Below are 17,709 nucleotides of genomic sequence, written 5' to 3'. Positions count from 1 at the left end.
TCCAAAGACCATCTGGGTTCCCTGAATTGCACACATGTGCACCGGAGGCCCAAACACCAGTTGGGGGGGTGCGCGCATGCGCAGCTGAGTTAGGTGACAGCTCGCGTGCCCGGAAAAATGGCTCTGTGTGCCACTTCCGGCACGCATGCCCTAGGTTCACCATCACGGCCCTACACCATTTCTGACGAGTGGTTTTCCAATCTCTTCTTAAAAGCCTCCTGTGACGGGGTACCCACAACCTCTGGAGGCAAGTTGTATGACTGGTTAATTGTTCTCACTGTCAGAAAATTTCTCCTTTGTTCCAGGTTGGATCTCCTTGATTACTTTCCATCCATTGCTTCTTGTCTTGCCTTCAGGTGCTTTGGAAAATAGATTGAAATCCCCCCCCCCTCACTCTTCTTTGTGGCAGCCCCTCAAATATTGGAACAGTGCTATCCTGTCATCCTTGGTCCTTTACTTTTCACTAGACTAGCCATACTGAATTCATTCAGCCATTCATCATATGTTTTAGCTTCCAGGCCCCTAATCATGTTTGCTGCTCTTCTCTGCACTCTTCCCAAAGTTAGGCTGGTGCTTTCGGCTTCGTGCTTGACCAAAACTGGATGCAGTATTCCAAATGTGGCCTTAGGAAATCTTTGTAAAGTGGTACTAGTGCTTCACGTAATCTCGAGTCTCTCCCTCTGTTAATGCAACCTAGGATTGCATTGGCTTTTTTGGTAGCCACCGCACACTGCTGGGCTCATATTTAAATGACTGTCCACCAGGACTCCAAAAATCCTCTCACAGTTTCTGCTATTGAGCCAGGTTTCACCCAATCTCTACCTGTACTTCTGGTTTTTCTTGCCTACATTGAATTTCATTTTGTTAGATAGAGCCCAGTGTTTCAGTCCTTGGTCCAATTAGGCAAACTGCCAAAGGCCTTTCTTGGCAAACGTTCAGAAGTCACCAAAACAAAAATAAATGCAAGACATGGATGAAGACGACGACGAAGCTACCAACATTGTGTTCCGGCAAAGCTCAAACGCCGTTGCTGGTCTGTTTTAAGCCTTATGGGAGGGGCCAATCATATCTTGGCCCTACTCCAGAGTGGTCCTCTTTGCTTGAGCTGCTCTTGCCTTCTGGCAGCTCTTCTCATGCGTGTATTAGGAACAGGCTCCTCCTGTTCCTCTGCCTCACTACTATCAATCTCTGGAGGCTCTGGAGTCCGCATCTCACTCCCCGATGGCCCTGGCCCCGCCTCTGCCTCATCGCTATCCGACTCCATTGCCAGCTCCGCAGGCTGCTGGCGGACCACAGCAATTTGCTGGTTCTCCAAACTGCTCAAAATTTCCGCTACCCGTTCTCCAGAACCTGTCAAAGCCTTCTGGATTTCACCCCTGATCTTGAGCCTATCTGGGGTATTGGCTATTCCTGCCAGCTTCGTAACGTCTTGAGGGAGTTGAACTCCACAGATCTTAAAAGTTGTGACGGTTATAAAACGCTGCGTTAGGGTATTAAAGTCAAATAAAGAATGTCGTGGCTTGGTTTGCTGGATCTCCATTTTTCCAAAGCTTCTGCCTGAATGGATTTACAAAGCCACAAAAGGGCACTGATCAGAATTGTTCCTTTTCAAACTGCTCTTTTAATCTTCGCAACACTTGGATCGCTCTATCAAACCTCAATGCTCGGTAAATCAGGCGGAAAATGGATTTGGCTCTCCATCTGCTTTCCAGCCTTTTTAAAACCAGGAACTTTTTTAAAAATTGCTTTCGCACAGTTTCCTCCTTCAGTTTCATGCCCACGTCTCGTCTTTTTAAAAGATTTTTCTGCTTTTGGGTCATAAGACCTGGTACCTTCCTGACAGTCGAAATCATCAGTAGATGAAATGTAAGAGACAGCTGGGCATTAAAGTGTGCGGATATTTCTGAGCGGTGCCCAGTTTTAACATGATTGGGAGATACACGCATCCTTTCACTTACCAAATTTGAAATACCATGAGGGCAGTGAAGCGTGTGCATGAGTTATGAAGAGAAAGAGGGAAAAAAAACCTTGAAAAAGATGTAGGAAAAGCTACTCCTATCAAAGCACCTGAAGGCAGGACAAGAAGCAGTGGATGGAAATTAATCAAGGAGAGAAGCAACCTAGAACTAAGGAGAAATTTCCCGACACAACAGTTGAGAACTGAAAAATCCCGTGTCTTGATTATTTTTATTCAAAATATTTAAAATACAAACTTCCTCAAAAAACGTTGGTTAGACTGTTTACTGTTTGGTTGTTTGTGTTGGTAATTCCTTGTTTACTTGATTGTAAGCAAGTGATATACTTCATACCCTAATCACGGAAATTACCAACATAGACAAACAATCAATAGCGGGTTTCACTTTGCTACTGGTTCGGAACTGTGAGCGTGTGCACGCTTGCTTCGCTCGCACGCCCAGACCCTTCTGCGCATGCGCAGAGCATCCATGATAATGTCTGGGCAGGTGGGCGGAGCCAGGGGTGAAATCCAGCAGGTTCTGGAGAACTGGTAGTGGAAATTTGAGTAGTGGGGTGGGAATGGGGATTTTGAACAGAGTGGGGTGGGAATGGGGATTTTGCAGTATCCTTCCTCGAGTGGAGTGGGAATGGAGATTTTGCAGTATCCTTCCCCTGCCACGCCCAACAAGCCATACCACACCCACCAAGCCAATGCCCACAGAACCGGTAGTAAAAAAAATTGGATTTCACCACTGGATGGAGCCTCTCGCTGCCGTCGCTACCAGCTCATCCCAACCGGTAGAAACCCACCACTGCAAACAATCCCAACAGTTAAACAACAGCCTGATCAAGGAACCACCAATATATAATTAGTGTCTATAAGAAAAAGCAAATTCCACTCCACTCCCTTTTAGGGCTGATGATATCACTTAATTAGGTAATGAAATATCTGCAAGAAAAGCACCAAGCTCAGAAAAACACCAAGGACCCCACAGTCGCCGTCCTCCTCCGTTCCACACACCCCACTCCCATCTAGCGCCGATGATGTTACCTAGTTGGGTAATGAGATGTCTGCAAGAAAACGACCAAGCTCAGAGAGCATCAAGGACCCACACACAGTTTGACCCTGAACGTCAAACATTCTCGTCTATCTGTAAACATGCAATCTGGGTGTCAAGGCTGAACCTTACTGGTTTTCCAGCACCGGTCCTTTTAAAACATCTTCGTACTGGAAAAAGTGCGCCGTGCCCTCAAGCTGTCCTTCCTTCTCTGAGGAGAGGTGGACCATGTCCAAGCCTGACTCATTTTGAATGGCGTGGGAAGGAGGAACCCTCTAGAACTGAAGAAGCTTCTTGGAAGAGAAGTGAAACATTTTCAAGGGGGGGGAAAAAAACCAAGGAAGTCCAGTGAACTACCTTTGGGACAACCATAACAAGAGTTGGAAGGTAACCTGGAGGTTTTCTAGTCCAACCCCCTGCTTAGGCGGGAAACCCTACACCACTTCAGACAAATGGTTATCCAGCAACTTCTTAAAAACTTCCAGTGTTGGAGCATTCACAACTTCTGGAGGTAAGTTGTTCCACCGATTAATTGTTCTATCAGGAAATTTCTCCTTAGTTCTAGGTTGCTTCTCTCCTTGATTAGTTTCCACTCATCGCTTCTTCTCCTGCTTTTAAACAGTATGGAGAATAAATGGACCCCCTCTTCTTTGAGGCAGACCCTCAAGTACTGCAAGGCGGCTGTCATGACTCCACTGAGCCTTTTCTTCATTAGGCTAAACCTACCTAGTTCCCTACCTAGGAAGGTAACAGCGTTCCATGCGCCTTTGGCGTTGAGTCATGCCGGCCACATGACCACGGAGACGTCCTTGGACAGCGCTGGCTCTTCGACTTTGAAACGGAGATGAGCACCGCCCCCTAGAGTCGGCAACAACTAGCACGTATGTGCGAGGGGAACCTTTACCTTTACCTTTTACCTAGTTCCCTTACCTATTCATCGTACGATTTAGCCTCCAGACTCCTGATCTTGTGACCATTAATCAGAATTTTTTGGGGTTAAGACATAAACTCCCCCATCATGGCGGCTGTACAAGATGCTTAATCTAACAGAATAACAGAACAGAATAACAGGATTGGAAGGAACCTTGAAGGTCTTCTAGTCCAACCCCCTACTCAAGCAGAAAACCCTATACCACTTCAGACAAGTAGTTGACCAATCTCTTTTTAAAAACCTCCAGTAATGGAGCACCCGTAACTTCTGGAAGCGAGTCGTTCCACTGATTAATTATTCTCACTGTCAGGAAATTCCTCCATAGTTCCAGGTTGCTTCTCTCCTTGATTTATCTCCTTCCATTGCTTCTTGTTCTGCCTTCTGGTGCTTTGGAGAATAGTTTGACCCCGTCTTCTTTGTGGCAGCCCCTGCAATATTGGAACACTGCTATCATGTCTCCCCTAGTCCTTCTTTTCATTCAAATAAAGGTGAAGATTCCCCTCGCACGTATGTGCTAGTCGTTCCTGACTCTAGGGGGCGGTGCTCATCTCAGTTTCAAAGCCGAAGAGCCAGCGCTGTCTGAAGACGTCTCCATGGTCATGTGGCCGGTATGACTTAACGCCAAAGTCGCACAGAACGCTGTTGCCTTCCCACCAAAGGTGGTCCCTGTTTTTCTTCTTGCATTTTTTCACGTGCTTTTGAACTGCTAGGTTGGCAGAAGCTGGGACAGGTAACGGGAGCTCACCCTGTTACATGGCAGTAGGGATTCGAACTGCCAATCTTTCTGCTCGGCAAGCTCAGCATCTTAGCCACTGAGCCACCGGGTTAATCCCTTTCATTCAATTAGACATACCCAATTCCAGCAAGCGTTCTTTAGACATTTTAGCCTCCAATCCCTTCCAGCCGTGACCTGGATGATGGAGAACCTCCATAAGACGTTGAGGAACCCTCAAGATACCCAACACCACCATCTCCCTCGTGTGAAGGCAATGAGCCCGCTTAGCTTCGGAGGGCAGTCGGAGTTCTAGAACCTGGTCATGTCAAGGGTCTCATTATGGGAGGGGGTTCTGGAACCCCTGGACCAATCACACCCTTTTTTTTTCCCCAAGAGGAGGGTTGAGTGGAAGGCCTGGCAGCTTTTCCCGCTGCCTCCCCCACTTTGAAAGAATGGATGATGCCTCTGCTTCGGCAGGGTACTCCTATCGCCACATGGAGCGCAAGATGAGCGCGATGGCCTGTACGGTCTTCAACGAACTTCGGCTGGAAGGGAAGCTGTGCGACGTCATCATCAAAGTCAACGGGTGTGAATTCAATGCTCATAAGAACATTCTCTGTAGCTGCAGCTCTTATTTTCGGTCAGTGCTCCCGGTCTCTTGAAAAGGGATGTAAGCAACCAGTCAAGCTCTCCCGTCTAGTTGGATGGCACATTCTCTCACCTGGACAGCATTAAGGATGGTAGCCACCTTGGGTCTCACCTCTGGCCAGACAAGCAGCATTTAAGTTTAACCATAAATAAATACACCTTTTGCACCCTCCCTGGTTGTAGGAATGAGCAATTCCTGATCGTAAGGGTCTTTGTGGAGGTGTTCCAAAAGGCAACAACTGGACTTTCTTGGTTGTTTTGTTTCTCCCCCCCCCCCCCCCATTTGATAATGTTTCGCTTGTTATCCAAAAAGCTTCTTGAGTTCTAAGCTTCTTGGAAGAGAAGCAAAACACATTCAAAGGAAAAACAAAAACTTTTAAGTCCAGTTGGAAAAAGCACTTTTCGGACAACCGTGACCTGGATGATTGAGAATCTCCGTAGCCATCTTTCTGAGGAAACGTCTTCAGCTTCCTTTGAAATAACTCATCTTTTTAAATAAAAAGCACAGATAGCAAAGCATTTTTCTTTTTTTTTAAAAAAAAAAGGGGTATTATTTGCCTTCTCGGATTAAATGACGTTGTAAAATAAAAGAAGGGAGTTTTTAACTCTCCAACGTTTGTACAGCTAGTGGCCCAGGAGGTGTTCAATACTGCTGTGCAAACAAAACAACAACAACCCCATAATGCACCAGATAGTATCATAGCAAGAGTGAAAATTTAGACCAGTTTTCTCCACATCTGGAGGTTGTATCTGGCAACCTCCAGATACAATTATACATTACAATTAGAAAACATTTGGAGAACATCAAATTTGGGAAAGCTGCTATACAAAAGGCAGATGGAATTTGAAATTTGCTTAAGTATCTGGGGTTTTTTAGGGGGGAAAAATGGATCCCTTTGAAATGATTTTAGGATATTGTGAGATCTAGTCAGAAATTTCTTTGCTTCCACCCTCTACAGAATAACAGAGTTGGAAGGGACCTTGGAGGTCTTCTAGTCCAACCCCCTGCTCAAGCAGGAGATTCTATACCATTTCAGACAAATGGTTGTCTAATCTTTTCTCAAAAACTTTCAGCGTTGCAATACCCACAACTTCTGGAGGCAAGTCATTCCACTGATGGTTTTTTTTTCTAAGTATCAGGAAATTTCTCCTTAGTTCTAAGTTGATTAGTTTCCATCCGTTGCTTCTTGTCCTGCCTTCAGGTGCTTTGAATAGGTTGACCCTCTCTTCTAGAAGAGACTATGCTGGCACCCCAAAAATAACTTACATGGGGTATAGCGATTAAGGCATTACAGCAGAAGGAGACCATCTACTTCCAGCTGAGAAATCATCTACGGTGCTTAAAAGTTTGCAAACCCTTTTGAATGTTCAATACTTCCCTATAAATGCAATCTAAAATGTGACCTGCTTTCCAGGTAAGTCCTAAAACAAGATAAAAAACCCAGTTTAACTGATGAATCACAAACGTTCTACTTCTTCGTTGATTTATTAAGGAACATATTTAGTATGTATGTATGTATGTGGTATGTACGAATGAATGATTTCTACAATAGTGGCCAAAATTGTGGAAACCTTTTGGGAAAAGTGTATTTTCTAAAACTAGCTAATAACACCACTTTTTTTTTGAGTAGTACCATACAATTATATATCAATATATATCAAATTTAATCAAGTATGTAATGCAATGACTTTTATGAAGGATTTGCTATTAGAATTGCAGTTATAGTATAAAGAATTAAACTGAAACACGTAGAAAAAATGAGATATACAAAACTGATCCCCATGTCAATTAATCCTTAGTTGGATAATCTTTAGCATGAATTACAGCCTTACAACGTCTTCCCATGGAGTGAAGCAAGTCTTTTAGTTCTGCAGCTGTTCTGACATGAAACCAAGATTGAAGGATTGCTTCTATTAACTGGGTTTTATTGCTGGGTTGCTTCTGACTAACCAGTTTCTTTAGTCGGCTCCATAGATTTTCAATTGGGTGATGGTCTGGGCTATTCCCAGGCCATTCCAGCAGTGGAATAGGATTATCTTGAAACTCCCCCCTCCAAAATGGTGTTATTAGCCATCAAACCTCAAAAATACACTTTTCCCGAAAGGTTTCCACAATTCTGGCCACTGTTGTACCTACGTCATGTCTCTGGGCGACACATACCATAAGACACAAAAACAATTAAAACAGTACGAAATAAATACACATGGCAGTAACTTAAGCTGTTATTATGGATGTTAATACAGCCAGGAAAGAAGCCCTTAATAGACTTTGGACCCCAAAGGATTCAAAGTTGAATCTTTGTGTGTCAAGATCCTTAATCAAATAGGAGGGAGAGAGAGAGAGAGACTAACATCTAAAGCAAATTTTGTGAATCGTTTTTGAAGCCTGCACATCCTTAGGAACAAGCAGGCCATTGGTGGGTTTCAAAACGTTTTACTACAGGTTCTGTGGGTGTGGTTTGGTGGGCGTGGTTTGGTTTGGTGGGCGTGGCTTGGTGGGCATGGCAGATGAAGGATACTGTAAAATCTCCATTCCCGCCCCACTCCAAGGGAAGATTACTGCAAAATCCCCATTTCCTCCTGATCAGCTGGGCCTCGGGAGGCAGAGAATAGATGGGGGCGGGGCCAGTCAGAATTTTTGCTACTGGTTCTCCGAACTACTCAAAATTTTCGCTACCAGTTCTCCAGAACTGCTCAGAACCAGCTGAAACCCACGTCTGAAGCAGGCCACTAATATCTTTCAATGTTTGGTTAGGTGGCTCAGTGGCTGAGATGCTGAGCCTGTCAATCAAAAAGGCCGGCAGTTTTTTATTTATTTATTTACATTTATATCCCGCCCTTCTCCGAAGACTCAGGGCGGCTTACAGTGTGTAAGGCAATAGTCTCATTCTATTTGTATATTTACAAAGTCAACTTATTGCCCCCCCAACAATCTGGGTCCTCATTTTACCTACCTTATAAAGGATGGAAGGCTGAGTCAACCTTGGACCTGGTGGGACTAGAACCTGCAGTAATTGCAGGCAGCTGTGTTTTAATAACAGGCTTCTTACAGCCTGAGCCACACCACGGCCCTTTGGCGGTTTGAATCCCTAGTATAGGTTTCCTGCGTGAGCAGGGGGTTGGACTAGATGACCTTTAAGGTACCTCCCAACTCTGTTACTGTTATTATTAAAGGTATAAGAGATATGATAGGGAAAGCGGCGAACCAGTTTGAGAGCCAGTTTAGTGGTTAGGTGAACAGCTTAGAAAAGGGGAAGATCATGAGTTCTAATTCCACGAAATTAGCCATGAAAGCCAGCTGGCTGCCTTTGGGCCCGTCATTCTCTTTCAGCCTAACCTGCCTCACAGGGTGGTTGTTGTGGAGAAAAATAGGAGAAGGAAAGTATGTTGGATATGTTGGCTGCCTGGGGTTACCCATAAAAGTAATAAAGGTGGGATGCGTACGATAAATATATGGTTATATGTTAATGGTTTGTATTTGTTATGGCCACATATTTATTTTCATGGTTATATGTTTATTTTTCTTTTGAGGGCAGGCATCAGAATTTCATTTGTTTAATGTGTGCGGTGTAATCACAGAAAAAAGGGACAATAAAAGGTTATCTTATTTTAAACAAGTAACCAAACAAATAAGCAAGCAAGCAAGCTGGAGCCATTTCTTGAAGCCAGGAGTACAGGGATAAAATGCTCCCTGGTTTGAACCGGATCAGACAATCTGGTAGCGATGGCGGCGGGTGGTTTGGAGAACCGGTAGCAAAAATCCCTGCTCCCCCCCCCATGCCTGTGCAGTCACCCGCTTGCCGCTTCTTTTAAAAAAATGCTTTTAAAAGTTAAAAAAAAGGCTCTGACGATCACAGCTGAACTGTGCGAGATCGTCAAAGCCTTTTTTTAAAAAAAACTTTTAAAAGCCTTTTTAAAAAATGCTTTGAAAAGTAAAAAAAAAAAAGATTGCGCACCACAGCTGATCACCCCCCCACACACACTGCTCTAGTTACTCCATGCCTCCTATTGGCGTGCGTGCCCCTCGCATTTGGTGCGTGGTGCGCACTGCGCATGCGCACGCTGCCAGCGAACCGGTAGTAAACCGGTTTAGATTTCACCACTGCAGGAGTACCTCCAAACTTAGCAACTTTTAAGACTTCGGGACTTCCACTCCCAGAACTCCCCCCCCCCAGCCAGGAATTCTGGGAGTTGAAGTTCACGAGTCTTAAAAGTTACCAAGTTTGGAGACTCCAGTATTAAGCCAACGCTGTCCCTTGGAGGCCCGGCACCCCGTGACTGTTATGCTTCTCGTTTCAGAGCTCTGTTCACCAGTAGTTGGAACAACTCCGAAAAAAAGATATATAATATTCCTGGTATTACCCCCGATATGATGAAACTCATTATCGAATACGCCTACACAAGGACAGTACCCATTACCGTGGATAATGTGGAGAGGCTCCTGGTGGCCGCCGACCAGTTTAACGTGATGGGTATCGTCCGGGCCTGCTCCGACTTTATGAAGTCTCAGCTCTGTTTGGAGAATTGCATCGGCATCTGCAAATTCACCGAGTATTACTACTGCCCGGAGCTACGTCAGGCCGCCTACATGTTCATCCTGCACAACTTTGAGGAAATGGTAAAAGCGTCTACTGAATTCCTGGAGCTCTCAGTCAATGAGTTTAAGGACATCATTGAAAAGGACGAACTCAACGTGAAGCAGGAAGACGCTGTCTTCGAAGCCATTCTCAAGTGGATCGCCCATGAACCCCCCAGCCGGAAACAGCACATGGCGGTCCTGCTACCGAAGGTGAGACTTTGTCAGCTGCCATCTGACGCCTCGCTATTATTTTTTTTTATTTTTATTTTTTGCATTTATATCCCGCCCTTCTCCGAAGACTCAGGGCGGCTTACACTATGTCAAGCAATAGTCTTCATCCATTTGTATACTATATACAAAGTCAACTTATTGCCCCCCAACAATCTGGGTCCTCATTTTACCTACCTTATAAAGGATGGAAGGCTGAGTCAACCTTGGGCCTGGTGGGACTTGAACCTGCAATATTGCAAGCAGTTGCTGTTAATAATAGGCTGCATTAGCCTGTTGCGCCACCAGAGGCCCTTGTTATGCGGCAACTGTCTGCCATGAAACGGTGAGGAAGGGAAATGAAGGGAACGGGATGCTTGGGGGAAAACGAAAGTAGAAGCCGCCTCGGGGCACTGCTTCAAGGTCATCCAGCTGGACAGAAATAGGGAGCTGCATACCAACCTGGGCAAACATCTTGCAGGAGCTTGATTGGTGGGCACAGAGGCAGACAGGGAATGAATAGGGTAGAGTAGAATAGAATAGAATAGAATAGAATAGAATAGAATAGAATAGAATAGAATAGAATAGAATAGAATAGAATAGAATAGAATAGAGAATAAATAGAATAGAGAATGAATAGAAATAAGAATAGAGAATAAATAGAATAGAGAATGAATAGCATAGAGAATGAATAGAATAGAATAGAAATAAGAATAGAGAATGAATAGAATAGAAATAAGAATAGAGAATGAATAGAACAGAATAGAATAGAATAGAATAGAATAGAATAGAATAGAAATCTTTATTGCCACTTTAAATGTACACTGATCAGCATACATTCTAATGAAATTTAGTTGCATTCAGCTCTTATGAATAATAAGATCATAGAATTGTGGGCACCCTCTTGACATTTTTGAGCCTCCCTGCAGATGCCCTGCTTCTTGACTGAAGGTGAGTAATGGCAACTGGAGTTATTTTATTTAGCTTGAGACATTTCCCTGCTCATGAAAGCAGCTTCATTAATCTGAGCAAGTTCATAAGGCAGAGAGTTGTTGAAATGTACCAGTCCTCTCGCACCAACCTCAGGTGTTTTCTTCCCAAAGTCAATTGCAATATGTTGATGAAGAGAGCAATAGCACTTAGACATATATTGCATTCTAACCACTGCGCCACCAGGGCTCCTAATGCAACATCCAATCAACTACAGCAATAGCAATAGCACTTAGACTTATATGCTGCTTCGTTCGTTCGTTCGTTCGTTCGGAAGGAAAGAAGGAAGGAAGGAAGGAAGGAAGGAAAATAGCACTTAGACTTATATGCCGCTTCACAGTGCTTTTACAGCCCTTTCTAAGCGGTTTACAGAGTCAGCCTCTTGCCCCCAATAATCTGAGTCCACATTTTACTGACCTCGGAAGAATGGAAGGCTGAGTCAACCTTGAGCTGGTCAGGATTGAACTGCTGGCAGTGGGCAGAGTCAGCCTGCAATATTGCATCCTAACCATTGTGCCACCAGGGCTCTTAATCTTAAAGATGGTCAATCATCCAGTTGTCTGAAAGTTGAGCCATGGCAGCAGGACTTATTTTTGTTAGTTCCAGTTACCCATGGCTCAACCTTCAGACAGCCTTTTGGAGAATCTTCATCCACCTATTTTCTTCTTGAAAACAATCCGCAATCCTCTCAATCCTCCTCCTGTCTTTGAAGGTCCGCCTGGCCTTGATGCACGCGGAGTATTTCATGAACAACGTCAAAATGCACGATTACGTGAAGGACAGCGAGGAGTGCAAGCCCATCGTGATCGATGCCCTCAAAGCCATGTACGACCTCAACATGAATGGCCCTTCGAGTTCCGACTTCACCAATCCGCTGACGAGACCCCGGCTTCCTTACGCCATCCTATTTGCCATCGGCGGCTGGAGTGGAGGGAGCCCAACCAATGCGATTGAGACGTACGATGCCCGGGCGGATCGTTGGGTGAACGTGACTTGCCAGCAGGAGAGCCCACGGGCGTACCACGGAGCTGCCTACCTGAAAGGCTACGTCTACATCATTGGCGGCTTCGACAGCGTGGACTATTTCAACAGCGTCAAGCGGTTTGAGCCCATCAAAAAGACCTGGCACCAGGTGGCCCCCATGCACTCCAGGCGCTGCTACGTTAGCGTCACCGTCCTCGATAACTTCATCTACGCCATGGGTGGCTTTGATGGCTACGTGCGCCTCAACACGGCAGAGAGGTACGAGCCCGAGACCAACCAGTGGACCTTAATCGCTCCCATGCACGAGCAGAGGAGCGACGCGAGTGCCACGACACTGTACGGAAAGGTAATTATTGTGCAGAATTTTCCGGCAGTGAATACAATTGCCAGGTCCTTTGCACACTCATGCCTTGGATCTTTCATCATCATCATCTTCTTCTTTAAACGACCCCATAATCCAGGGGTGAAATGTGAAATTTGTATGTAATGAAATGTAAAATACTACTGGTTTGTGGGCGTGGCTTGGTGGGGGGAGGGTAATGTGACTGAGTGGACGTGGCCCACTTTTTTATTTTTTTATTTTTAAAAGCATTTTTTCTACAACCTCTTCTGCCGAAGAGGTTGTAAAAAAATGCTTTTAAAAGCCTCTGATGATCAGGCAACTCAGCTGGGATCACCAGAGGAGCCTTTTAAAAGCTTTTTTTTTTCCACAACCTCTTCGGCCGAAGAGGTTGTAGAAAAAATGCTTTTATAGGGTTCTGATGATCCCAGCTTTCGAACTACCTAGCAGTTCGAAAGCACGTAAAAAATGCAAGTAGGAAAACAGGGGCCACATTTGGTGGGAATGGAACAGCCTTTGGCGTTGAGTCATGCCGGCCACATGACCATGGAGACGTCTTCGGACAGCGCTGGCTCTTCGGCTTTGAAACGGAGATGAGCACCGCCCCCTAGAGTCAGGAACGACTAGCACATATGTGCGAGGGAAACCTTTACCTTTTTTAGGAGAGGGGTGGGTGCTAACTTTCTACACTGCATTATAAACACTAGTTCTCTCCAGGTTCTACACCTTACATGGACGCTGCCAACCTTTTCGGTGCCATGACGCATATGATTAACACCCTTCCAACATAACTCCGTGCTAGTATGCGTCTAATTAACTCCCCGCTTCTTCGTTTCCCTTTTTTTTTTTTTTTTGCAAATACAAGGTTTACATTTGTGGTGGTTTCAATGGGAACGAATGTCTCTTTACGGCGGAAGTCTACGATGCCAAGGTGGATCAGTGGAGCTTGATTGCTCCCATGCGAAGCAGGCGCAGCGGGATCGGCGTGATTGCATATGGGGAACACGTCTACGCGGTAAGGCTGAGGCCCTCTTGGGCTGGTAATGGCAGGCGAGCCGGCAGCATCCTTCAGTCATAGTGGCTAGAACCATGGCCCCTTTGCTCGGTCTAGGGCAGCTTTCCCCAATCCCTGCCCCTCTAGAACAGTTGGGAAACAACTCCTAGATCAGGGGCGTCAAACTCAATTTCATTGAGGGCCGCATCAGGGTTGTGTTTAATCTCGGGGCCCAGGATGGGCGTGGCCAGCTTGACGTCACTTGTGTTGGGAGGCGTCAGCAGTGGACCGAGTACTTTGCCAGTGAAAACAGGCTCCTGTTGTGTCTTGCCCGCTTTCACCGCAGCCGGGGCCTTCTTATCTGCTTCCGAACGCTGAGGAATGTCCTAGTATGCCTCCCGGCCCCAGCCCTGGCTCCATGCCCAGACAGGCCGAGGAGGAAGAAGCACCTCCAGCCCCCAGCTCTGGCTCCATGCCCAGGCAAACGGAGCAACTAGACCCCTCCCCCTCCTCCACAGCATGTGAGCCTGAGGGAGGTCAATTACCAACAGCTGCCAACTGGAGTGACCCTCGCGTCAGAAGACTTGATAGGTGGAGGCAGCAGAAGGAAGGGAGGGGCAGGCCTGGATAAGTGCTGAGTCATGAAGCCACACCCCATGGCCTATATAAAGGATCTGCTTTCTGGCATTCTCTGAGTCAGGCAAAGTCTAAACATATCTTGCTGAAGTCACTTTCTGGTCTCCTGCCTGCCCTGAGGACTTTGCTAGGACTTTGGCAGAGCTGCAGAGGCACGCCTGATTCAGATTTCCCTGACCCGGCCGTCAGCAGAGGAGTGGGACACGACAGCTCCCGAGCTCCATTTTCAGCCGCAACGGCCTCCTGTTGCCCTCTGCCAGCGAAAATGGAGCTCCGTTTTTGCTGGTAGAGGGCGGCAGGAGGCCGTTGCGGCTGAAAACGGAGCCTGGGAGGGCCGCGCGAAGCCCTCCCGAGCACCGTTTTTGCTGGTAGAGGCACCGCGGGCTGATCCTTTGCAGGTTCTAAGGTGGCCTTGCGGGATAAGAAACATGAAACAATGTTTGGACACTAATCAGGGAGAAAAGCAACCTAGAAATAAGGAGAAATTTCATAACAGTGAGGACAATTAACCAGTGGAACAGCTTGCCTCCAGAAGTTGTGGGTGCTCCATCACTGGATGTTTTTATGAACAGACTAGACAGTCACTTGTCTGAAATGGTATAGGTTCTCCTGCTTGAGCAGGGGGCTGGACTAGAAGACCTCCAAGGTCCCTTCCAGCTCTATTCTAATTCTAATTCTAAATTTTGGATTTTCTCCATCCACCCATCATCTGCCCCGGGGGCCAAGCTGTCCTTTCCCTTAAATTGTTCCTTGGTTTGATTTTTTTTGTGCCGTCTGCAGGTAGGCGGTTTTGACGGCGCCAACCGCCTGCGGAGCGCCGAGGCGTACAACCCGATTGCCAACACCTGGCGCACGATCCCGACCATGTTCAACCCTCGGAGCAACTTCGGCATCGAAGTGGTGGACGACCTGCTTTTCGTGGTGGGCGGTTTCAACGGCTTCACCACCACGTTCAACGTCGAGTGTTACGACGAGAAGACGGACGAGTGGTATGATGCCCATGACATGAGCATCTACCGCAGTGCGCTGAGCTGCTGCGTGGTGCCGGGACTGCCCAATGTCGGGGAGTACGCTGCCAGGCGGGACAACTACGTGGGGTCATCCCAGAGAGACGAGGTCAAATATTCGTCCTCCACTAGCACACTCCCAGTGTGAAAAAAAAATAATCGCTCCTTGACTAATAAAGCCCTCTAAGCAAGAACTAGATGCACAAGTAAAATGGCCTCTTTTCTTCCTTCCCAGATAAACCAAGAGGCTAGTCCCTTATTAGAGGCGAGAAAACAGTGTTTCTCATTGTTGACTAATTTAGAGAGACAGTTTGGTCTAGTGGTTAAGGTTAGAAACCGGGAGACTGTGAGTTCTAGTCCCACCTTAACCATGAAAGCCACTAGGTGACTTTGGGCCAATCACCAGGAGATGGTGAGTTCTAGTCCTGCCTTAGGCATGAAAGCTGCCTGGGTGACTTTGGGCTAGTCACTCTCTACCCAACCTACCTCACAAGGTTGTTGCTGTGGGGAAAACAGAAGGAGGAAGGTCAGGGGTGAAACGCCCCCAATTCAGTCCGGATCAGCTGATCCAGTAGCGATGGCGGCGGGTGGTTTGGAGAACCAGGAGCAAAAATCCCAGCCCCCCCCCCAGCTCATGCCCACCCGCTTGCCCAGTTTCCGGCTCGCTTCTTTTCCTGCCCGAATGGTAGGAATAGGTTGTAAAAAATGCTTTTAACAGTAATAAAAAAAGGGGGGTGCTCTGACGATCACAGCTGAGCTGCGTGATCGTCAGAGCCTTTTTTAAACTTTTAAAAGCATTTTTTACCAACCTATTCAGCCAAATAGGTTGTAAAAAAATGCTTTTAAAAGTAAAAAAAAAAGATTGCCCGCCACAGCTGATCACAACCCTCCCATGCGCTGTTCTACTTACCCCATGCCTCCTTTTGGTGCGTGGCGCGCACTGTGCCTGCACTGCAAGCATTTGGCACGCAGCGCGCATCCGCAGCCAGAGAACCGGTAGTAAATCGGTTCAGATTTCACCGCTGAGGAACGTTTGTTGGATCTGTTCACTACCTTGAGTTATTTATAATCATAATAAAGGCAAGAAAGAAAACTTTCTGAAGCAAATAAAAGCTCTGGAGAGATGGACAAATAAAGACGTAACGCCGGGCAAATATCTCAGTATAAAGTCCGGAATGTCACGGCTGTTAAAAGGGAAGAAAAATGATTGTTAGTCAGTTTTGCTTTGCATGCATCTAAATCTCAGGAGGCAGAACCTTGGATTGGATTAAATTAATTCACATGTTGGGCAGCGCCAAGCCAGGTAAGGGCATCCTGGTTTTTGGTTTCCCAGCTGCAGTGATGCGTCCACCACTGAGTGAATAAGCAGGGACAAGCATCTAAACGCAAGAATGCTACAAATATCTGAATTAAGAAGCTGCTAGATCTCTGATGCAGTAGATCCAAATAAAATTCTTTTTTAGAATAGAATGGGATGGGATGGGGTGGAGTGGAATGGAATATGGAATAAGAATGGAATGGAATAGAAGCATTTTTACATGCTTTTGAAACTGCTAGGTTGGCAGAAGCTGGGACAAGTAACGGGAACTCACCCCGTTACACAGCAGCACTAGGGATTTGAACCACTGACCTGCCGACCTTTCGATCAACAAGCTCAATGTCCTAGCCCCTGAGCCACCGCATCCCTTAGGAAATCATACTAGGAAACAAATAAAAACAATATAAATTGAAAGATGCAAGCAACATGGTTAAAGTCATAAGTGGGAAGAGATAGATACTAGTAAGGAAGAGAAGAAGAATAGTAATACAGTCTTAGTAAATTGTTTGACAGTGTTGTGGAAATTAGTTGTTGCAAATTGCAGCAAATGCAGCAATTGCTAACTCCCTGCGGTATGTCCGAATAAGGAATTGCTAAATCTCCTCCAGGAGTGAAATCCAGCAGATTCTGACAGGTTCTGGAGAACCAGTAGCGGAAATTTTGAGTAGTTCGGAAAACCAGCAAATACTAGCTCTGGGTGGCCCCCGAGTGGGGTGGGAATGGAGATTTTGCAATGTCCTTCCCCCAGGAGTGGGGCGGGAATGTGGATTTTGCAGTATCCTTCCCCTGCCACGCCCACCAAGCCACACCATGCCCACCAAACCACGCCCACAGAACCGCTAATAAGAATAGAGAATGAATAGAATAGAGAATGAACAGAATAGAATAGAAATAAGAATAGAGAATGAATAGAATAGAATAGAATAGAATGAAATTAGGAAATACTAGAATAGAAATAGAAGAGAATAGAAAAGAGAAGAGAATAGAACAGAATAGAATTTGATGCACGTATAATCAATAAAATTAATAAAATAAACAATAAACTTGATGCATGTATAAATGTCAGAATTGCCCGATCTTGAGGGGGGCGAATGTCCGAATGCAGGAATTCCCTGCACTACACACACACACAAACACAGACACGTCTCATGTCACATGTCACATCTCATGTCATGTCTCATGTCACGATGAGACACTTCTCATCGTTCCCATCACCAGTCTCTTTCCACTTATGACTGTATGACTGTAACTTTGTTGCTGGCAATCCTTATGATTTATATTGATATATTGACCATCAATTGTGTTGTAAATGTTGTACCTTGATGAAGGTATCTTTTCTTTTATGT

The 17,709-nt window shown here is 45.9% G+C and overlaps 1 protein-coding gene across 1 annotated transcript; it reads left to right on the top strand.

Moving 5' to 3' along the window:
- Positions 1–12: 12 nt before the first annotated feature.
- Positions 13–15,215, top strand: KLHL10 (kelch like family member 10). Its single transcript, XM_058156957.1, has 5 exons — positions 13–3,525; positions 9,608–10,097; positions 11,797–12,414; positions 13,274–13,423; positions 14,819–15,215. Exons 1-5 carry the CDS (start codon positions 3,467–3,469, stop codon positions 15,191–15,193), a joined length of 1,692 nt encoding a protein of 563 aa, XP_058012940.1. The 5' UTR covers positions 13–3,466; the 3' UTR covers positions 15,194–15,215.
- Positions 15,216–17,709: the final 2,494 nt, after the last annotated feature.

Source organism: Ahaetulla prasina, chromosome 14 (genome assembly GCF_028640845.1).
Source record: "Ahaetulla prasina isolate Xishuangbanna chromosome 14, ASM2864084v1, whole genome shotgun sequence".
NCBI classification, from domain to species: Eukaryota; Metazoa; Chordata; class Lepidosauria; order Squamata; family Colubridae; genus Ahaetulla; species Ahaetulla prasina.
The sequence above is the reverse complement of the archived record's forward strand: the minus strand, read 5'-3'. Positions and strand labels throughout refer to the sequence as shown.